The 22,882-nt window shown below is 50.3% G+C and overlaps 1 protein-coding gene across 1 annotated transcript in view; it reads left to right on the top strand.

Annotated features, from left to right (window-relative positions):
* Positions 1-13,331, top strand: part of SNX9 (sorting nexin 9) — a 77,769-nt gene extending 64,438 nt beyond the window's left edge. Inside the window, exons 11-18 of the mRNA XM_049765347.1 lie at positions 1,280-1,383; positions 3,252-3,355; positions 5,064-5,141; positions 7,097-7,173; positions 9,117-9,206; positions 10,136-10,250; positions 11,160-11,251; positions 12,028-13,331. Of these exons, the coding sequence (XP_049621304.1) occupies positions 1,280-1,383; positions 3,252-3,355; positions 5,064-5,141; positions 7,097-7,173; positions 9,117-9,206; positions 10,136-10,250; positions 11,160-11,251; positions 12,028-12,075 (708 nt within the window). The 3' untranslated portion in view covers positions 12,076-13,331. The remainder of the gene's footprint in view (positions 1-1,279; positions 1,384-3,251; positions 3,356-5,063; positions 5,142-7,096; positions 7,174-9,116; positions 9,207-10,135; positions 10,251-11,159; positions 11,252-12,027) is intronic.
* Positions 13,332-22,882: the final 9,551 nt, after the last annotated feature.

The raw sequence follows: 22,882 nt of genomic DNA, 5'->3' as shown, positions 1-22,882 counted from the left end.
TTTTCAAAAAGAACTATCTTAATCATCAACAGGTGCATTTTGGGGCCGGGCAGTGGCGCTGAAGGTAAGGTGCCTGCCTTGCCTGTGCTAGCCTTGGACGGACCATGGTTCGATCCCCCAGTGTACCATATGGTCCCCCAAGCCAGGAGCAACTTCTGAGCACATAGCCAGGAGTAACCCCTGAGCGTTACCGGGTGTGGCCCAAAAACCCAAAAAAGAAAAACCAAAACAAAACAAAACAAGTGCATTTTGAAAGTTACATGGATCTCATTAGTAAATAAGAAATGAAAGTTATGGGGCTGGAGTGATAGCACAGCAGGTAGGCATTTGCTATACACACAGTCAATCCCAGCATTTTATATGGTCCCTAGAAGTAATTTCTGAGTTCAGAGCACCACTCAATGTGGTCCAAAAACCAAAAAAAAAAAAAAAAAAAATGGATGGGCCAGAGAGATAGCACAGCAGTAGGGCTTTTGCCTTGCATGCAGCTGACCCAGGACACACCTCGGTTCAAACCCCAGCATCCCATATGGTGCCCCAAGCCTGCAGAAGTGATTTCTGAGTGAAGAGCAAGGAGTAACCCCTGAGCTCAGCCAGGTGTGGCCAAAAACCAAAAAAATAAGACAAAGAAAGAGAGGGAGGGAGGAGGGAGGGAGGGAGGGAGGGAGGGAGGGAGGGAGGGAGGAAGGAAGGAAGGAAGGAAGGAAGGAAGGCAGGCAGTAAGGAAGGAAGGAAGGAAGGACGGAAGGACGGAAGCAAGGAAGGAAGGAAGGAACGAGAGAGAGAGACTCAAGGTCTAGTGCTCAATTGCTGAATCTCGACCCCGAGGAAGTGGTGATGGAGCTCAGGGCTCCCACTGTGGGGAAGCAGAAGGCGGGAGAGGAGACAGAGGGCCACGTGGTGGGCCACCAGGGGCTACCGACTCTCCATTCTGGGCTGTTGTGGTTGGTACCATAGAGTTTATCAGGATTTGTGGGACCATGTGTGTCTGTATATTTGTGTGTGTGTTTGTGTCCCGTGTCTTCATTCTTCATGGGAGCACACTGACCAGCCTTGGTGCCTGTCTCTGGCTTCCAACTGAGTCTAAATGTGGGAGGACCTTTGTCACCATCCATGGGCCGAATGAGCACTCACTATGTCAGGTAGTTGGCGGGGGGCACAGGGTGTGCCCAGGGCCACATTGGATTGGATTGTAGCGGAAAGGGTGCTGGTGCTGTTACTGTGGGGAGGGGAGGCTTTGCCCTGTTCCCCACTTTCTTACCCTCATGCCCCCTCGCAGGAGTGGAAAACGGGCAAGAGGAAGGCGGAGAAAGACGAGCTGGTCGGTGTCATGGTCTTCTCTACCATGGAGCCAGAGGCGCCTGACTTGGACTTGATCGAAATGTAAGAGAAACGGGCTGGCATGAGGCCACCCCATACTGCAGGCTGGGGCCAGTGTGACACTGCCAGACATGCCAGGGTCACATTGTGAGCATGAAAGTGACAGGGTAAAAGGTCATCTGTCACGAAAATCACGTGAGTGCACCGACAGTCCAGACCTGGCCCAAACTTTTTTCCCTTCCACCAGCTGGTGGTAATACCCACATGCAAGGCAAATGCCCTCCCTGATATGCTATTGCTCCAGTTCACATTCTATCTAAAACTGTTCTAAAATGAAGAAAAATACCATTTCAAAAATGTTATTCAGAGACGTGATCACAGCCCCATTCTGAACCTATACAACAGACCCTTTACCTCTTCTCAAGGGTGCTGTAGTTATCAGAAAACAGTCCTTTGCAAAGCTAAGTGTATGCTGCACCCCACAGCTCTTAAAGGTCATTTAACAGCCTGAAAAATTTACCCCAATGCAGTGTCTAAAATCAGGGGTCTCAAACTCAATTTACCTGAGGGCTGCAGGAGGCAAAGTCAGGGTGATACTTGAGTGCAAAGTCAGTAGTAAGCCTTGAACATTGGGGGTTGTTACCCAAACAACTAAAACAAAACAAAACAAAAAAGATTCCTCTAGGGCAGGTCCACAAAATGTTGTACGGAGGGCTGTTTGTGGCCCTCGGGCCTCGAGTTTGAAACCCCTGGCAGAGCACAGCACAAAATTGGAATGTGGGGCTGGAGCAAAAGCACAGTGGGGTGGGCGTTTGCAATCCATGTGGCTAACACAGGTTTGAATCCTGGTATCCTAAACAGTTCCCGAGCCTGCCAAGAGTAACCCCCAAGCACTGCTGAGTATGCCTCCCCCCCAAAAAAAGAAAAAAGAATGAAAATGTTTAGTTTAGGACCAGAACCATAGCACAGTGGGTAGGGCGTTTGCCTTACACACAGCCGACCCAGATTCTGTTCCTGGCATCCCATATGGTTCCCCAAGCCTACCAGGAGTAATTTCTGAGTGCCATCAGGTGTATCCCAAAAGCAAAATAAATAATAATAATAAGAATAAGAATAAGAATAAGAATAAGAATAAGAATAAATTAATAAGAATTCACATGGAATTTGGGAGAAAGGAAGCAAAGTTTAGAGCCAGTGGCACATTTATATGTAGTTTTTACGGGCTACACCCAGCATATTCAGGGGTTACTCTTGGCTTTATAATCAGGAATCACTCAGTAGTGCTTGGGGTCCTTATGGAATGCCAGGGATTAGACCCAGGTCAGCCACCTACAAGGCAAATGCCCTCCCCACTGTGCACTTGCTCTAGCTCATAAGTGGTTTTTTAGAAGTGGGATCAGACCTGTTCCGTGGACTAGCAGTGGTTCTCAAACTATGGCCCGCGGGCCACATATTGTATTTGTATCTGTTTTATTTCTTCATTGCAAAATAAAATATATGCAGTGTGCATAAGAATTCGTTCATGGGCCCGGAGAGATAGCACAGCAGCGTTTGCCTTGCAAGCAGCTGATCCAGGACCAAAGGTGGTTGGTTCGAATCCCGGTGTCCCATATGGTCCCCCGTGCCTGCCAGGAGCTATTTCTGAGCAGACAGCCAGGAGTAACCCCTGAGCACCGCCGGGTGTGGCCTAGAAAACCAAAAAAAAAAGAATTCGTTCATAAGTTTTGTTTTTACTATAGTCAGACCCTTCAATGGTCTGAGGGACAGTGAACTGGCCCCCTGTTTAAAAAGTTTGAGGACCCCTGGACTAGAGGGTGGTGGTCTGCTGTGGGGACACAGACAGTCCCTGTGGTTCCATTCACTGAGTTCCCATAAGGCCTGTGGACATGACAGCTTTGTCAGAGATCTGCCCTGTGTATTGTCTTTGACAGAGAACAAAAGTGTGACGCCGTGGGCAGGTTCACCAAGTCTATGGACGACGGCGTGAAGGAACTGCTGACTGTGGGCCAGGAGCACTGGAAGCGCTGCACAGGCCGTAAGTGCTGTCCCCCACCCCCACGCTGCCTGGGGCGCCTGATGCCATGGCAGCCCCGGTGTTCCAGGGGCCCTGCACGATCCCCATCTTCTCCCATGGGCTCATGCAGTCACAGATACTGGGGCTGGGACCTGGGACGGTCACCCCATGTAGGTTGTGCTGGCCTCAGGCAGCCTCTTTGATAAGGAATTACCCCTAGAATGCAACCCTGGATTTGAGGGCATTTCATGTGGTTTGTGCCAGAAAATCTATAAGAGGGGAAAGTGGCCTTGCCCCTGGATGGCTGCCTGCCCCTTTACCTAACCCTCCCCCAGACCCCTGACACCCCCATCTTCCCCTCTATCTGCCCCCTAATCTGCTCCTGCCTGCCTACCTTCACCTCCCCATTTTTCGGTTTGGGACTTTTTTTGTTTTTTCATTTATGGGCCACACCCAGCAGTGCACAGTGCTTACTCTGGCTCTGTGCTCAGGAATCACTCCTGGCAGGCTTGGGGAACCATGTTGGATGCTGGGTAGTGAACCTGGACGGACTCTGGACAAGGCAAGTGCTCTCCCCGCTGTATCACTCTTTTTTTATTGTTTTAGTTTTTGGTTTTTTTTGGGGGGTCACACCCCGCAGTGCTCAGGGGTTACTCCTGGTTCTATGCTCAGAAATTGCCCGTGGCAGGCACAGGGAATCATATGGGATGCCAGAATTCTAATCGCTGTCCTTCTGCTTGAAAGGCAAACGCCTTACCTCCCTGCTATCTCTCTGGCCCCAGCCATCATCACTCTTAAATGACTAATAATACTTATTGTTCAAGAAAGGAGTGTAAATGTGTTTCTGGACAGAGCTTTTTTTTTTTTTTTTTTTTTTTTTGGTTTTTGGGTCACACCCAGCATCATTCAGGGGTTACTCCTGGCTCTACACTCAAAAATTGCTCCTGGCAGGCTCGGGAGACCATATGGATGCAGAGATTCAAACCACTGTCCTTCTGCATGCAAGGCAAATGCCCTACCTCCATGCTATCTCTCAGGCCCCTGGGAAGAGTTTTTTTTTTTTTTTTTTTTGTGGTTTTTGGGTCACACCCAGCAGTGCTCAGGGGTTATTCCTGGCTCCAGGCTCAGAAATTGCTCCTGGCAGGCACAGGGGACCATATGGGACGCTGGGATTCGAACCGATGACCTTCTGCATGAAAGGCAAACGCCTTACCTCCATGCTATCTCTCCAGCCCCAGGGGAAGAGTTTTTTAATGGGATTTGCCTTCTAAAAGAGTGGGGGGAATAAAAATGGAAACCTGATGATAATGAACAAGAAACTCAGAAACTATGGGGGCAGAGCCATAAGCACAGCAGAAGGGCGTTGCCTTGTATGGCAGACTTGGTTCTGTTCCCAGCCATTGTGACCTAACACCCCCACCTCCCATCCCCCCCCAAAAGTAAAACAAAGGAAGAGATTGAAGGTGTGTACGTGCCTGTAGCAGGTGGAACAGGGCTGGGGTGAGAACCACTCGCAATTCCATTTTGCTTGGGTGTGGAGGAGAACCAAAATGGGTCCACCCTCCTCAAATAGTTAGGCACAAACTGGATGAAAGGGTTCCTTTTAGACACTGCCCTTTTTGTAGGGAGCACAGACTGTTTAAGCCCTGGACCAGAACTTCACAGGCTTTTCTCTGCTGGAACCACTTAGCCAGGGTCTGTCTCTTGTCTCTCTCCTCTCCTCTTTCAGCCTTACCCAAGGAGTACCAGAAGATCGGGAAGGCCCTGCAGAGTTTGGCGGCTGTGTTCAGTTCCAGTGGCTACCAAGGTACATCTTTCTCAGCTCTTCAGGCCCTTTATGGCCAGCAGACTCAGTGCCCGCCTTGATCCGGGCACTGGGCCTAGCTCCTCCAAGAGCGGCATAGGGTGTGGTCGCCTGGACTGTTGAAGGGGAGTCTGTCTTTGTGGGCACCCAGGGCCTTTCCTTGGACAGGCCACTTACTTTCATCCCCCTGCCACACCCTGAGGTCTGGCCCAGACTTTCCATTTTCTCATAACCAGCATTGCTGCCATGAGTTCCTGTACCCATAGAAAAGTCTGTGCCTCCCCCACCTGTGTCTGGCGCACTGCCTCTGGCATCTGTACCACCCAGGTCAAGCAGGTGACAGCATTTATGAGGATAGCTGCTGTTTGGGTTTTTTTGCTTTTGGGTTCACACCTCGCTGAGCTCAGGGGTTCCTCCTGTGCTCAGAAGTCGCCTCTGGTAGGCTCAGGGGACCATATGGGATGCCAGGATTCGAACCGGGGTTTGTCCTGTGTTGGCTGTTAAGGCAAGGCCCTACAACTGTGCTATTGCTCCGGCCCCATAGTGACTGTTTTTCATTCTGCTCTCACTGGCATTTGCTTCCCTTGGAGGGGACAGGCAAGACGTCTCTCTGGGGTGCATGGCTGATGGCCCTGTAGGGCATCTCTTTCCCAAAGGACACAGCACAGTCGAGTCAGCTGAGTGTGTGTAGGGACAGAAACGGGAGGTCTGGGCTCCCTCATGGGATGTCCATACTAGCCTGGCTGAAGGTGTCTTGACCAGACCCTCCCACGAGTTTAATCCTTTACACCGACCTGGCAATGCTTGTGATTCAGCCTTATCTAAGTGGCAGGCGGTGCCAGTCTGCGAGTCTGGTGTCAGGCCGCCTGCATGTGGGTTCTAATGGGTCTTAGCCCAGGAGGAGAAAATGAAGGACAGGATCCCAGAACCACACCTGAGCTGTGGCCAGCAAGCCCAGATGGTGGTGCCCCCTTTTAGCTCCGAGCATGGGGCCTCCTTTCTTCTGTTAGTGTGGCTGCCCAGCTCAGATGTAGCCACTGCCCCATGTGGGACAGTTACCCTCAGAAGCCAAGAAGACACAGCCTGGTCATAGGCATGACACCAGGTGGTCTTGTCCTTTTGATTAAATGAATGGTCTGGAACGTTCCAGAACCAGTGCTGCCCAGGGCTTGGCTGGTCCTGAGTGAATGAGTACTTTGTCCTGCTCTCACTTGCATTTAAGTCTGAAATGTTCTGTAGTGGCATTTTTTTTTTTTTTTTTTGGTTTTTCGGGACACACCCGTTTGATACTCAGGGGTTACTCCTGGCTAAGCGCTCAGAAGTTGCCCCTGGCTTGGGGGGAACCATATGGGACTCCGGGGGATCGAACCGCGGTCGCGATCTTTCCTTGGCTAGCGCTTACAAGGCAGATACCTTACCTCTAGCGCCACCTCGCTGGCCCCTTGGCATTATTAAGTATGTCAAGAAAAGACCAGCCTGGGCCGGAGAGATAGCATGGAGGTAGGGCAATTTACCTTGCATGCAGAAGGACAGTGGTTAGAATCCCATCATCCCCAAGCCTGCCAGGAGCGATTTCTGAGCATAGTGCTAGGAGTAACCCCTGGGTGTTGCCGCTGTGACCCAAAAAATCAAAGGAAAGAAAAAAAATAAAGACCAGCACAAGCCAGTCTTCTCTCGTCCGCATTTCATACATATCTTCCCAGCTCTGGGAGCCGTGTCTGGTAGTGCCCATCCTGCGCCACCAGACGGTGCTGTTAGGGCCCAGCAGGCCTCTCTCAGCAGTGCTCCAGACCCAGAAAGTCTTGGGGGTAGTGGGTGTGTTATGTGTTGCTAGAGATGGGTCTTGGGGCCCTGTGTGTGCAAGGCCTGTACCCAGCTCCCTGGCCCCCAGCCCTCCCTGCCCAGGGAAACACATTTGAAAGTGTTGCTGTAACCGTAGTAACCAGAATGACTTTCAGGGGAAACAGAACTCAATGAGGCGCTCACGGAAGCTGGGAAGACCTACGAGGAGATCGCCAGCCTCGTGGCCGAGCAGGTACTCTACCTATGCCGGGCCATGTCCATTGCCCACCTGGAGCCTCTGGGTGATCCCTCCATGGGGGGGGCGGTCCCCTCTTCAGTCCCGGGTATCTTGGTTTGTTAAATTGCTTTGGTTAAATTCTGGTGATAGGAAACATTCATGAAAGCCGGAAGCAGGCAGTGGAGGGAGTCTCCCCAGAGCTTCATAGGTGGAGACCCCTGGACTGGGCTGCTCTCTCACTTGTTCTTTATTTTTTTAACTTTATCTATTTATTGACTGATTGGTTTCTGATCCACACCCAATGGCGCTCAGGGTTACTCCTGGCTCTGCACACAGAAATCACCCCTGGCAAGCTGGGAACTGGGTCCCTCCCCGGTCGACCGCATTTAAGACAAATGCCCTACTGCTGTGCTATCTCCCTGGCTCCTCACCTGTTGTTCTGTAGAATTGGACTCTGGAGGTGAAGAGGGAAACCCAGAGTCAGTGCCTGCTGCAGGGTGTGAGGTGCAGGTTCAGACCTGTCCTTGGGCATCTGGGGTTCGGCAGGTGCAGGCAGGAGCTCCAGCAGGTCCCTGGGGACTCTGGGCTCAGTCTGTCTTCCGCACCCCTTAGAGGGGGGGCGACTCTGTCTCCCACCAGTTTCTGGAGCTCAGAACCTGCCAGGTGCTCAGTCCTCCATGAGCGGCGCCTCACTGCAGGCCTAGACACCTGTGTTCCATTCGTTCACGGATCACAATGACCATCTAGGTAGTTTCAAAGCCCTGATTTAGTTTTCTCTTATTATTTTTTGGTTTTAGATTCACACTCGCACAGGGATTGCTCCTGAGATCATTCCTGGCAAGGATCAGGGGACTTATGGGGTGCTGGGGATCAAACCCAGATTAGCCCTATGCAAGACAAGTGTCCTTTCTGCTTGCTATACTGTTACTCCGGCCCCTAAAAGCCCTGAATGCTTTGTTTTGTCTTGATTTTTGGTTTTGGGGCTACACCTGGCGGCGTTCAGGGGTTACTTCAGGCCAGCACTCAGAACTTACTCCTGGCAGGCTCAGGACCATATGGGGGATGCTGGGGGTTGAGCCTGGGTCAGCTGTATGCCAGGCTAACACTCTGCTCATAGTGCTATTGTTCTGGCCTATTCGTGAATTATTTTTTTTAATTTTTCAACTATTCTCTAAAAATTTTTTTTTAATTTTTTAGGTATTCTTTTGAGTGTTTCTTCATAGACACAATGCACAATGCATTCTTTGCTCTGGTGGCTGTAAGAAAGGTGGATCTGGGGTTGCGGAGGTGACACAGCAGGCTGGGGCATCTGGTGTACACAGAGGAGCCCAGATTCAATCCTCTGCTCCCTGGAGACCCTGAGGACAGAGCCAAAAGAGGCCTCTGAACCCTGCCAAGTGTATATTTGCATTATTTCCGAGCTCTATAAATAAAACTTGGGGCTGGAGCAATAGCAAAAAAGCCTTGTACATATATTATCCAGGTTCGATTATTTCCAAGCTAGCTAGGGAATAATTCCTGCGCACAAAGCTGGAGTAATGCGCGAGCATCTATAGCAAAAAGAAAAAAAAAAAAAAAACAACTAAACTGAAAACTGGAAAATTGTAGGTAGGTTTCCACTTAAAATGATGTCCAGAATTTTGTGGCATTTGATGCTGTCGCTAAGGTGAGACATTGGATGCCAGATCCAGTGTGCTTGTGTGTAGACAGAAGAGTATCTGGTCGTTGTCCCTTTGAGTTTATTTCTTAACCCCCTACAGCGACATTGGGTCTGTCTGCAGCTGGGGGGTGAGGGACGAGACCCTGGCAGGGACACCAAGCCCACCACTTTACCTCCAGGCACCTCCTGGAAGGTCTAGGTCGAGGGAGCCCTGGGATATGACGCTTCTGTTCCACTTGGTCTTGGGCACAAGTCCCACTGCCAGTAATGGCTGCCCCTGCCTTGTGTCTTGCTACAGCCCAAGAAAGACCTGCATTTCCTGATGGAGTGTAACCACGAGTACAAGGGCTTCCTCGGCTGCTTCCCAGACATCATCGGCACTCACAAGGTATTCGCTGGCAGCACGGGGCCTCCTGAGCTCGATCCAGCCCCTCTCACCTCCAAAGCTGACTCTCTAGCCTTGGGCTGAGGGTCAGGGTCAGGGGTGGGGTATTTGAACCATACCCAGCAGTGCAGAGGGGCTACTCCCAGCTCTGTGCTTGGGTCCCTCCTGCCAATGCTCATTGGACAATATGCTGCTGGGGGACTGAACCCCAGTTTCCCTCACGCAGAGCTGGTGCTCCAGGCCCTTGAGCTTGCTCTCCAATCTGGTCCTGCGGTTATGTTTTATGATGAATTACCTCTTCACTTCCCTTAAGTCCAAGAGTTCTGTACCTGTTTTCCAGATCCTTGAATTATGTAGGAACATTTTCTTGCTTGCTGGCACATCTGTTATAGACTGTGTTTGCATTGACTGAGGGAGAAGGAAAGAGAGAGAAGAGAGAGAGACAGAGACAGAGAGAGAGAGAGAGATAGAGAGATGAGAGAGAGAGAGAGGAGAGAGAGAGAGAGAGAGAGAGAGAGAGAGAGAGAGAGAGAGAGAGAGAAGAGAGAAGAGAGAGAGAGAGAGAGAGTAGAGAGAGAGAGAGAGAGAGAAGAGAGTGAGAGAGAGAGAGAGAGGAGGAGAGAGAGAGGAGAGAGAGAGAGAGAAGAGAAGAGAGGGAGAAGAGGAGAGAGAGAGAGAGGGAGAGAGAGAGAAGGAGAGAGAGAGAGAGAGAGAGAGAGAGAGAGAAACAGCAGGCAAGGCGCTTGCCTTGTGCGTATCCAAGCCAGGTTCAGTCCCTAGCACCACCTATAACCCCTGACCCCTGAGCATAGATCCAGGAGAAAGCCTTGTGCACTACTGGGAGTGGCCATAAACAAAAAAACAAAAAAGCAAAACCACAACTGAGCCTTCTAGCTGTGCTAACGAACCCTTTTGTGTGTCACACATTGCAGGGAGCCATAGAAAAAGTGAAGGAAAGCGATAAACTGGTGGCGACTAGCAAAATCACCCCCCAGGACAAGCAGAATATGGTGAAACGTTTGGGCACCATGTCTTACGCCCTGCAAGGTAAGAGTCAAAACATTCGTGTTGGCAGAACTTACTGGAGAGAAGTGGACCTGTGAGTGCGGGAGGAATGAAGGTTGCCTCAGGGTCCCCTTGCAAGCCTCGGCTATCACACTGCAGGGCTCATGGGCATCTGCTGTTGCCTTGCTTTGGCACATTAACCTGCTCAAAGTCATCCCAGATGCCAGCAAGACTAACCCTGGGCACTGTGGGGCCGGAGCGATGGCACAGCAGGAAGTATTTGCCTTGCATACAGCTGACCCAAGTTCAATTCCTGTCATCCCATATGGTCAACTGGGTTGCTAGGAATGATTTCTGAGCAAGGAGCCAAAAGTAACCCGAGTACCGCTAGGGATGGCCCCAAACATAAACAAACAAATAAATAAATAAATAAATAAATGGTTAAACAAAACTTAGGCACTGCTGTTCTCTCCAAACCAGGAGGCACTCCCACAGTGCCACTCATTCCCAGAGTCTTCAGCCATGAGCATCCCGAGGGATGGCAGTTTGCGTACACTTTTGAGCATGACTCTGGTCACTGGCATTGAGAAGATACCCTGTGGACAAGCCCCTTTTGCCCCCCCCCCCAGAAAGTGGCTCGCTGCAGGGCCTGAGTGGTAGCACAATGGTAGGACATTTGCCTTGCATGCAGCTGATCCAGGATGGACTCGGGATCAATCCTTGCATCCCATTTGGTCCCCTGAGCCAGGAGTGATTGACCACAGAGCCAGGAGAAACAAACCCCTGAGCACAACTGGGTGTGCCCCCCCCCCCCAAAAAAAAAGAGTGGTTCACTGAGAACTGGCCCTGCTTGGGCTCCCCTTTATTCCAATACAGCCCGATCCACGGGCTGCAGAGACTGGGGAAGGCTGGCTGGGAACACTGATGAGGATGTCTTGGTTTTGGTTGCAGCCGAGATGAACCACTTCCACAGCAACCGCATTTACGACTACAACAGCGTCCTCCGCCTCTACCTGGAGCAGCAGGTGCACTTCTATGAGACGGTGAGTGGTCGGGCCAGGGACACTCACCCAGGACGTTCCTCTCACTCATGGCAAGGGCCTAGATGGTAAATAGGAACAGGGTAGCCTAGCCCGTCCTGCCCTGTGACTTGCTGTGTCTTGGATGTTGATGGCTAAGATGAGTTTGTCCCTCCCTGGTCTCCAACTGGGCCTGACCTGGGACAGCAATGGCTCCTCAGCCAGTCTCTGTGGGTGCAAGCAAAGACATACGGAGTTTAGGGGAGAAATGAAAGGACAGCACATGACCCCATAACTGTTCCCATTCAGAGATGCCTCAAAGTGTCCACTTGGTGCCCCATGCAGTGTAATTGCTGGTGCCAGATTGTCCTGAAGCACAGACTAGCCCAAGATGGGCCTCATTCTCTCTGTGGTGATGGGGGTTTGGGGGGACAGCATCTCTGTCCATGCTCCTTGCATGATCCATTGGGCACTCTTGACCACGCACAGTCAGGGCCTGTCATCAGCCTTTGTGGAGCTGTGGCTGCTGTGCTATGGGTCTGGTGTGCTGAGTTGAAGAGAAGCCTCCAGACACAGATCCCTGAGGTAGTTCTCTTCTTTTCCATCTGTGGCTCCAGGCCCTCCCACACATGTCGATGCCCCTGTCTGGTGACCTTGTGCAATGTTGCAAACCGGTGGGCTACAGCTATGACCTGGTAGTTGGGAGGGGACACCACAGGCAGGTGCTGGGCAGACAGGCAAGCAGGAAGACACTGACGTTGTTCATTGGGGGCCGCGGGCACCTGTTTGTCCCTTACCAGATTGCAGAGAAGCTAAGGCAGGCCCTCGGCCGCTTCCCAGTGATGTGAGCAGGACTGGAGCAGGAGCCAGCCCGGCCCAAGGACTCCCTCAGGCACGGGGCCACTGGACATGGCCCACGGTCTGTGTGAGGACCAGTGTGGACAGCAGGCCCCGCAGGATGGCCAGACAGCAGCTGCCTTTGCTTCAGGGGCGCTTCAGCGTGGACTTGGGGCATCTCCACCAGCCATTCCCGGCTGTTGTGCGAACCAATGGAAATGGTCTATTTTTGGAACGTACTTCAAGATACCTGAATTCTGAGTGGAAAATAAGGGGCTCCCTTGATGGATACTTTACGTAAACTGATCATTTCTCTGTTGCCTGCAATCTCTCAGTTTTTCCTCACATCAGATCATTACTAATTGCTTTCCTAAAGATATGAACTATGCCAGAATAAACCGCTGAGTACGTTTGTATATTTTTATAACTCTCTATGGTCCTTTGGCCTGCCTGCCTGGCACTGACAAATCTGACAGACATAAGTGCTTGTGTGGGGAGAGAACCAGGGGATCCTTGTGTGTTGGGGCCCAGTTGAGACTCCATGACTAGGCTACTCTGGCCACTGCTCACTGTGCACTGTGGCCTTTGCCCTGGCCTCCAGGCTGCTTTCTGCCTAAGGAAGAGGACAGCAGCCATGTGGTAAAGCAGAGTGTCCTCTCTTGGGCATCCGACTCCCCAGCATCTCACCCATTTCCTGGTCTCTGGCGTCAACACTCGGACCCAGGAAGTGTGGTGAGGCCATGGTGCGAGTGTCCCAGGTCTGCAGGGTGCCAGTCAGCCCCGACCAGCGAGTGGGGCTGCCTCCTCTTCTCCACCCAGTAGGGAAGCCAGAGACAGACGGGCAGGACCTGGCTGTTCTTGAAGAATGAGTCCAGCAGGGAGTGCCTCAGTGAACATTTCATTGAGAGTGTCTCTAGTACCTCATTGAGTGCTTCAGTGAGTGCCTCAGTAGTATCTGAGTATTTCAGCGAATGCCTCAATGAGTACTTAAGCAAGTGCCTCAGTGAGTACTTTTTGAGTGCCTCCATGAGTGCTTTAGTGGACTCTTCAGTACTTACTTCAATGAGTGCCTCAGCAAGTCCTTCCGCAAGAGTCACAAAGCAAAAGTAAGTCCTGAATGCCACTTTGCACTGGCTCCCTCCCACTCCACAGCGGCCTTACTCCTCTCACTTGTTTGCCACCGAAGAACTCCATTCTAGAAAATGAATGGAAGTTTGGGCCAGCACCAATAAAGTGAAACCAAAAACAAAAAAACAAAAAACAACAACCCAGAGAAATCACATGAAATGAGAGCATTGTGTTCTCTACTCTCAAGGTTTTTGTTAATGTTTTATAAGTAATTTTCCCTCCTTGATTTTTCTTTTATAAACTCAGAACAGTGTTTATTATACAGCCATTTAATATATGTACAAATTGTAAAGAATATGTATAAATGTTTTACACAAATATAAGCATGGAGAAGCCAACATATAAATAAATTGTTTAAAAAAAACTGTACAGTAAATTCTCAAAGCACTTTTTCAAAACACTTTTTTGTGTTTTTGCGTGGTTTGTTTTTTAATCATTACTTGCTACCATCAGCTGAAAATAAATAAAATTTTCCCCAAAACTTAACCACTAGGGGTCCTTGTCTTGCTCTTGGTCAAACCAGATTCAGTCCCCAGCACCTCATTTGGTCCCTCAAGTCTGCCAGAAAGTAACCCTTGAGCTCCTTTGGGTGTGGCCCAAAAACTAAAACCAAAGGCAACTTCTCGCAGCTGCCATGAAAAGTCTTTTTATCCCAGAGTTTGAGTCCCAGGGTGAGAGAGGGGCCCAGAGACATAATAACAACAGGTAGGGTGCTCATCTGGCATTCAGTGACCTGAGTTTGATCCCAGCATCCCAGATGGTCCCCTGAACACAGCTAGGTGTAGTCAAAAAATACAAGTCTCACCCAGAGGTGAGGTTCCCGGGCTCTAGGAAAACAATTCAGGGCCTGGGTTGGCATTATGGGCCTATGGTCTCTGTTCTTACCTTGGGGTGGGGAGTGGGCTTATGTTGAGCACATTCCCAAGATTTGATCCCCAGAACCCCTACCCCATGTCCCACCCAGTAGTGCCACCCCTGGAACCTGTTAGAGATAAGGCAGGAGACTGGGAGGGGGAGTCACCTCACACACTCCAGTCTCGTGTCCATGGCTGACTCAGCATCTGCACCACTTTCTTCCTCAGCCCATTTGGGTCCCTTGCCCCTCAGCAGCCTCCTCTGCTGCTCTTGGTCTTTGCTAGGGCGTTGACAGAACCTTCCTGAAGCCTTGGGGCTGCCACTGTGCCATCTGGATCGGTGGATCTGGGTCTCATACCTTTGCCAAGGGATATATGGTGATGCTGAGAGATCACCGGTTCTCCTCTGTCCATGACATGCTCTTAATCAGAAAGTTCATTCCGACTCCCCCTGATTCCCCCTTCTCTGCCTGAGCCACCCACATGGACCCAGATGTGTCTTTCCTTCCAAATCATGGAATTGTGTCTCCTGAGGGGGGACTGGAAGAGGGGCCAGCACAGCGACCTAGGAGCAGAAGACAGATGATCTCGAGGTGAGCATCAGGCCCTGTCTCATCTGTACTTGGTCCCCTGGTCTGTGACAGCAAGTACCAGGGGAGAGCTTGGCCATGTCCTAGGGAACCTGCCATTCTCAGTCACTGTCAAGTACTATGTGTCCCTGAGCAGATGATGTCATAAAGAAGCTCTTATGCTCTCACTTCCTGTGGAACCAATGTGGCTTTTGTGGCCATGGAGACCCCTGGGCCTCAGGATGTATCAGTGTAAGAAGCCCAAGGCAGGCAGCAGGCTGTCCCCACAGACATGGGAACCCCGGATAGTAGAGGCTCACTGTGGTCCAGACAGGTGGCAAGGATGTGGGGCAAGGGTAAGACCGAGACCTCTGAGTTGAGAGCTGTAAGATCTCTGGGCTCCCGTCTTCCCACTCCCACACTGGCTGCGGCTGGGTGCCAGGTCCAGCCTGGGGGCACAGGATGAACCCCCAGTACTTGGGGACCTTGTGAACGGAACACTGATAACAAAGATATAGGGGCCGGAGTGATAGTGGGTATTGCATTTGCCTTGCACATGGCCAACCTGGGTCTGATCCCAGGCATCCCATATGGCCCCCTGAGCCTGCCGGGAGTGATTTCTGAGCACCACTGGGTATGGCCAAAAAACAAATTAAAGGGGCCTGGAGAGATAGCACAGCGGTGTTTGCCTTGCAAGCAGCCGATCCAGGACCAAAGGTGGTTGGTTCGAATCCCCGGTGTCCCATATGGTCTCCCGTGCCTGCCAGGAGCTATTTTTGAGCAGACAGCCAGGAGTAACCTCTGAGCACCACCAAGTGTGACCCAAAAACCAAAAAGAAAAAAAAAATACAGACCATGCCTGTGTCCAGGCTCCCTTCCAGCAGATCGCCTGAAGCAGCATGTCCCCTGTCCCTCTGCTTTCTGGGGCCCCTCCTGGGTTCTGTTTCCTTTCAAAGGTGACAGCCCTATGTGGCCCTGTAAGGGGTTTTCGGGGTTTGCAAAGAAAGCTGCCCACTAGAGCTCTCCACTGGCTGACAAAGCCTGACTTATCAAGAGAGAGGGTCAGCACTATTGACTCAAAACAGGCAGGCCAGGAGGTACAGGCAGATGTGAGGCAGATGTGCTCCACATCTGTGCCTGGGGAACCACATCTTTGTGGGGAACCTTATTCTGGAGCCTTATTCTCTGTCTCTTTCATTTTCTTTGTTTGGATTTAGTTTTCGGTTGGGGCATGCCAGATTGAGCACAGACTTATTCCTGAGTCTGCTCAGAGATATCTCCATTCTAGGGGTTCTCTGGGGAACATTTTGGGGTACTGGGGATCGAATTTATGTCAGCCCTCTGCAATACTATTGCTTCAGTCCCTCATATATCTAGTTTAAGGTTGAAGTACCTGGAAACATTAGTCAAAGCTACACTGGGGCCAGAGTGATAGCACAGTGATAGCGTCTGGTTTACATGCAACTGACCTGGGGTTCTATCCCCAACATCCCATATGGTCCCCTAAGCCTGCCAGGAGTGACTCCTGAGCACAGAGCCAAGAGTAATCCCTGAGTACTGGTAGATGTGCCCCCCAAAAGAAAGAAAGCTACACTGTCCTTTATTCAAACTGAAGGGGGAGGCACTTAGAGCAGCCATTGGTCTGTATCACTTGGTGAATGAGCCTATAGCCTATGACCACTGTCCCCCATTGCTCTCCCGCTGGGCCATTTGCACTTATTGTGTCAGCCATGACTCATGTTCCATCTTGTGGTCCAGCCTTGCTTATTCAGCAACAAGGCCGAGGTGCTGCTTCTATGAAGTCTGCCTTTGATTCTACCACCCCATCCCCAGGAAATGGCCCCCTGGGCACCGTAACATCTAGGTCTGGCACTGGTCCAGGAGTACCACCCATCTTGCAGCAGTGTGGGCAGCACCTTAGGTGCCTGGTTCCTGGCAGCATGGTGTGGGGAACTCTGGAGGCATAGTGGGAGAGAAGATTGCAAACTGGTGTGGGGTCTCCCATGAGCAAATCCAGGGTCACTGCTGTCCTCACCTCCCCAATGGCCTGGAGGAAAATTATATCACATGATAAACAAAGATCATTGAAAACTTTGTGGGATTGTTATTGTTTTGTTGTTGGCTTTTTGCTTGCTTGTTTTGGGACCTCTCTTATCAATAGGGCTTACTCCTGCTCTGCACTCAGGAATCCCTCCTGAAGGTGTTCAGGAGACCATATGGGATGATGAGGTTTACCCAGGTTGGCCGCATGCAAGGAAACTATCCTATCTGTTGTGCCCCCAAAGAGATTTCTTGTTTGCCTTTTTTATTTTGGGGGGGTGGTGGTGAACCACATCCAGCACTCCTCAGAGCTTACTCTGAGGAGTAAGTTTTTAGGGATCATTCAGGTGGTGCACAGGAGACCATATGCTGTGCTAGGGAGTGAACTGGGTCAGCTATGAGCCAGGCAAGTGCCCTACCCAATGGATTATCTCTCTGGCCTTTAAGAGCAGTTCCAAAGAGGCCTCAGTCACATACGTGGACACTTTCATCCTATTCTCACAAGTTCTGAAAGTGACTTTTATGACACCACCAGAAATGTGAACACTGACTACTTAAGTATTTAGATGCTTTTATAACATTTCTCCTTAGTATATGTTTCTCTGCCTGCTTTCCCACCTACAACATTTCAGATATGGGGCGCAGTGTGGATCTGAGTAAATAAATAGGAGTTAAGCTGGGAGTATAGGGTCCTTTTGCAGCTGGCTAACGAGCTCTAGAATTTTGGAGCAGCTGGTGGGTTGGTAAAGGATTTTGCATCCAACCTTCTTGCCTCTTTTTACCCTCTTGTCTGTGTGGATTATTTTCTGCGGATCTATACAACCGGAGCTGCTTCCCCTGTCCTGATTGGACAGGGGAATGGGAATTGCCTTCCCTTTCTGGGAGCTCTGTGGGAATCAAACCTTAACCAATCTTCTAGAAAACGTGACCCTACAGTTAATAACCTTGAATGACTGTTGTTTATCAAAGCAAAACTGTGCAATTTCTCCTACCATGTTATGAATGCAAAACTAATATTGTTCTGCTGTAAAGATGAAATTTTGCCATTCGCAGCAAAACAGAAGAATCCCAAGGTAATTGTGCAAAGCAAAATAAGGTGAGAAAAACAAATGTTGAATGATTTTGTCAATGTCTGCAATATGAAAAATCAGAGCAGATGAAAGAACTAAACAAAATTAAAACAAACCAGAGGATATGATGATATAGAAAACAGAACTGGGGGTATACAAGGACAAGGGGGGAGAACAAATGGAGAGCATTCTAATGGGTAGTAGTCACGGGTGTGTTTAAAAATAATATAGGGGTGGGGCCGGAGAGATAGCATGGAGGTAAGGCATTTGCCTTTCATGCAGGAGGTCATCGGTTCGAATCCCAGCGCCCCATATGGTCCCCTGTGCCTGCCAGGAGCAATTTCTGAGCCTGGAGCCAGAAATAACCCCTGAGCACTGCCGGGTATGACCCAAAAACCACACACACACACACACACACACACACACACACACACACACACACACAAATATATATAGGGGCAAAAAAAAAGGAAGGGCAGAGAGATAGCATGGAGGTAAGGCTTTTGCCTTGCATGCAAAAGGACAGTGGTTCGAATCCCAGCATCCCATATGGTCCCCTGAGCCTTCCAGGAGTGATTTCTGAGCCAGGAGTACCCTGATTGCTGCCAGATGTGACCCAAAAACCAAATAAAAAATAATAATAATATAGGGGCCGAAGTGATAGCACAGGGAGTATGGTGTTTGCCTTGCAGGCGACTAACCAGGATTCAACCCTGTATCTCTTATGGGTCCCGAGTCTGCAAGGAGTGATTTCTTTTTTTTTTTTTTTTTTTTTTTTTTTTTTTGGTTTTTGGGCCACACCTGACGGTGCTCAGGGTTTACTCCTGGCTGTCTGCTCAGAAATAGCTCCTGGAAGGCATGGGGGCCCATAGGGGACACCGGGATTCGAACCAACCATCTATGGTCCTGGATCGGCTGCTTGCAAGGCAAACGCCGCTGTGCTATCTCTCTGGGCCCGCAAGGAGTGATTTCTGAGCACAGAAACAAGAATAACCCCTGAGCATCACTGGGTGTGGGCCAAAAACAAAACACACAAATGTATAAAAATAATATTAAAAAGTACATGAAATATGAAGAAAATAAAATCAAAGTTAAGGGAGAAAAACGGTAAGAAATAAATTCATGGGAGGTTGCAGTGTGCATGAAAGTAAATATATTGGGGCTTTGCCTTAAGTCTTCACAACATTGATAATATCTAGAAAACGATTATGTTTTCAAAGAACTATGATGCTGAGGAGATGTACAGGGGTTAAGGCACTTGCCTTGCTTGCAGCTGACACTGGTTGGATTCCCACCACATATGGTCTTACAGCACCACCAGGGGTCACTTCTGAGCACAGTCAGGACTGGTCCTGTGCACCACTGGGAGAGGCCAAAGAACAAAAACACTTTGTAAAATTACGGGTTAATTTTAAAATGAAGACTAGGATTGGGGAGAAAACTCATGTGGCAACACATGCCTAGCATACGTGAGGCCTTAAGTTTGGTCCTGGAACTACATGCACCTTGCCCCCATTATTCACCAAGTGTCCCCAGCCCATACTGGACTGAGTACTGGACACTGAAAGTGTCCCCAGAGCCTTCAGCACTGTGGTCTAGCCCCTATGGAAGAAAATGAATAATAGTACAGGAGCGATAGTACAGCAGGTAAGGTACTTGCCTGGCATGTGGCCGACCCTAATTCTATCCTTGGCATTCCCTGTAGTTCCCCAAACCCAGGAGTAATTCCTGAGTGCAGATCCAGGAACAAAGCCCTGAACACAGCCAGTGTGTGGCCCAAAACCCAAATAAATAAGGGCTAAAAACCCTTACAGACTAGTCCTAGTACAGATAGAAACAGGTTACTGACAGGCACTCTGGTTCTGCCAGGATCTTGGTGATATTCTTACATATGAGTAAGTTTGATAGAAACTTGGGTCAACGCAGAAACTAGAAGCCTCATGAACTGTATCTCAAACAGTCCCTGTAAGGCAGAGGTCTTAAACTCAATTTGCCTGGGGGCCACAGGAGGCAAAGTCGGAGTGAGGCAGGGCCGCATAAGGAATTTTGCTTACCGAATATTCGCAATAAAAAATCACATTAGTGGGGCCCGGAGAGATAGCACAGCGGTGTTTGCCTTGCAAGCAGCCGATCCAGGACCAGAGGTGGTTGGTTCGAATCCCGGTGTCCCATACGGTCCCCCCTGCCTGCCAGGAGCTATTTCTGAGCAGACAGCCAGGAGTAACCCCTGAGCACCGCGGGTGTGGCCCAAACCCCCCCCCCAATCGCATTAAACATTTGCATACCCCGAATGGAACTGCTCGGGGTATGCGAATGTTTAATGCGATTTTTTCTTACTAATGCGATTTTTATTGTGATTATTTGGTAAGCGAATAATCGTGAATACTGCGATATTTGAAGGCCGGTCGCGGGCCACAAAATGTTGTACGGAAGGCCGTGCAAAGGTTCTGGGAGAGAAGGCGGGAGACTGGTTCAGAGCCAGGCGTGGCTCTGTGAGTCATAGAGCAGACCAGAGAGATCCTGCCTTCACCTGCCGCAGCCTTTTCACCAGCTAGGACAGGAAAAGCAGCTGACGTGGTCTGAGCAATAGGAAATGGGGTAGGAGAAATGGGGAGTGGACAAACAGGGACCATTTCCGGGCAGAAATTGGGGATTCACATTACCACCTGAAGCTTACAGAGGGGTGAGCGGAAGGAGGTGCCACATGGGCCAGAGAGATAACACAGCAAGCAGGGCATTTGCCAGGCATTTGTGGCTGGCCCAGTTTGACCCACCGGTACTGCATATGGTTGATCCTTGAACACAGAACCAGGAGTAAAGGTGTTAGGGTTCGAGTTAACACCCATGCCGGTGCTGAGAGTCAAAGACCACCTCCGATAATGCAAGGTTGCAAAAGGGAGTTTATTCAGTTAACTGAGGTCTGAGCCTCATCCAACTAAGGGAGTATCACCCCACCCTGCTCGGAGGCAAGCTTGTCTGGACCATTAAAGACCCCATGAGATCCCACCAAGGGCCCCCAAAGATCAGTGAGTGTATGTGGGCATTCAACTTTCTCTTCCTTTCCTGCCCCTCCAGGGGCTCCCAGCACTCAACCCTGCTCAGAGCCTGGCTCTGGAAGTCCCCCTCCCACTATTTTGTTTCAGAACTTGTATTGAAAGAAAAGATTTATTCTTTTTTTTTTTTTTTTTTTTTGGTCTTTTGGGCCACACCCGGCGGTGCTCAGGGGTTACTCCTGGCTGTCTGCTCAGAAATAGCTCCTGGCAGGCACGGGGGACCATGTGGGACACCGGGATTCGAACCAACCACCTTTGGTCCTGGATCGGCTGCTTGCAAGGCAAACGCCGCTGTGCTATCTCTCCGGGCCCAGGATTTATTCTATGAAGCCTGCAGTGGCAAGAAACATAGGTCTGCAGGGCCAGCATCTAAAGCTCTGTTCACCAATTGATTTGTGCCGTCGAGACCCAGTGGTAAGGACAGAAATGAGGGATAAAGTGGTGGGCGTGGAGAGCACTTGCCTTGTCGGGTTCAGTCCCCAACCCTACAGAACTAAAGGACCTGGAAAATGGATCAGTAAATTGAAGGGACCCAGGGCAAAGGCATGCCTTGAGCATCGCTCCCTGGGAAGCCCTGCATAGGGTGCCCTTGAATTTCTCTCTACCCCATCATGTGCTGCTCCTGCCTCCCCATCCTGACCTTCTCCTATATCTCACTAGCCTGTAGGAGTAGGGTCCCAATCTGGCACCCTGATGAGGGTTCACAGCAGGTGCCCAATCGCTGCTTCCTTATCAGAACCAAGCTAGTAAATCTCTTCCTCCTCCTTTTCCATGTCCTCCTTCTCCTCCTTTCAGTGATTACTTTATTTAAAAAATGTGGTTACAAAGTTGTCTGTAATACAGTCAGGTTTTTTTTTCAGTTACAAAGTTGTTGATGATTGAGTTTCAGTGTACAAAGTTCCAACACCCTTCACCAGTGCACATTTCCTGCCACCAAAGTCCCCAGTTTCCCCCACCCCTCCCTGCCCTCTCCCCTGCCTCTAGAACAAACATCTTTCTCTCTTTTCTCTTCTCTCCTTTTCTCTTCTTCTGTCTCTCTCTCTCTCTCTCTCTCTCTCTCTCTCTCTCTCTCTCTCTCTCTCTCTCTCTCTCTCTCTCTCTCTCTCTCTCTCTCTCTCTCCCTCCCTTTTTTCCTGTTAGACAATGGTTTGCATACTGTTACTGAAAGGGTATCACACTTACCACTTTCTTTTCTTTCAGCACCCAGTTCTTGTCCAGAGTGATCATTTCCAACTCTTGTTGTGTCTTAGTGGGCTGACCTCTTCCTGCAAGTGACAGACGTGACCTCTCCCCACTCTGACCAGTACCCAGAATCTGGGGAGCAGGGGGGGAGAAGGCAACTGTCAGCTCATCTTCAGTTGTTGCCGCCTCTGCTCTACTAGCTCTCAAGACCAAGTCCTGAACTTGACCTGCAGCAAGTGTGTGTCCAGTTTTTGCATTATGTGTTGCGGGGGAGACCGGAGGATGACAGCAAGGTCACTTCTAAGGAGTTCGGTTGGGGCCATCAGCAAGAGTTCTTAGAACCTGCTAAGGGTCTATTGGGGGTGGGGCGGGTCCATGCAGGCCCTGGCCTACTGAATGCGAAGTCTACAGCTCAGTCCTTTGAACCTCTGCCCAGTCCCAAAGATCACAGTTGACAACCCCTTGGTCATTTACCACCCAATTTGTGAGAGAAAAAAGGAGGAAAATAGCTCCCGGGCTGTGAGAGGGAGAGGAAGAGTTCATTGGTGAATATGAATGTCTGCAAACACTGCTCAGCTGGAAGGCTCCCTGGAGGAAGGGAGCTTCCGAGATCAAAGGAAAGGAAAAGCCAACATCTTGGCCGAGGGGCTGGGGGCTCACTGAAGCTGCAGGATCTTAGTTTACATAAAGAGAATTTATGGGCACCATTTCCTAGCGAGGGAAAAGAGATTCCTTAGCACTGACCAGATCCTTCTGGGCTGGCAACGCCATCCAGGGCGTCATGGTGCCCCGGTGGCACTGGGCGCCCGGCTCCTTCGCCAACGTGTCGTGTCTACACCTCCATGTCTGGACACAGTTTTCCCGCCTGGTTCGAGGGAGCAGAACCAGGTAGGAGAGGGGAAGCAGGGTGGTTTGGGGCCTG

The sequence above is a fragment of the Suncus etruscus genome, chromosome 18, assembly GCF_024139225.1.
Source record: "Suncus etruscus isolate mSunEtr1 chromosome 18, mSunEtr1.pri.cur, whole genome shotgun sequence".
NCBI lineage: Eukaryota > Metazoa > Chordata > Mammalia > Eulipotyphla > Soricidae > Suncus > Suncus etruscus.
The sequence above is the reverse complement of the archived record's forward strand: the minus strand, read 5'-3'. Positions and strand labels throughout refer to the sequence as shown.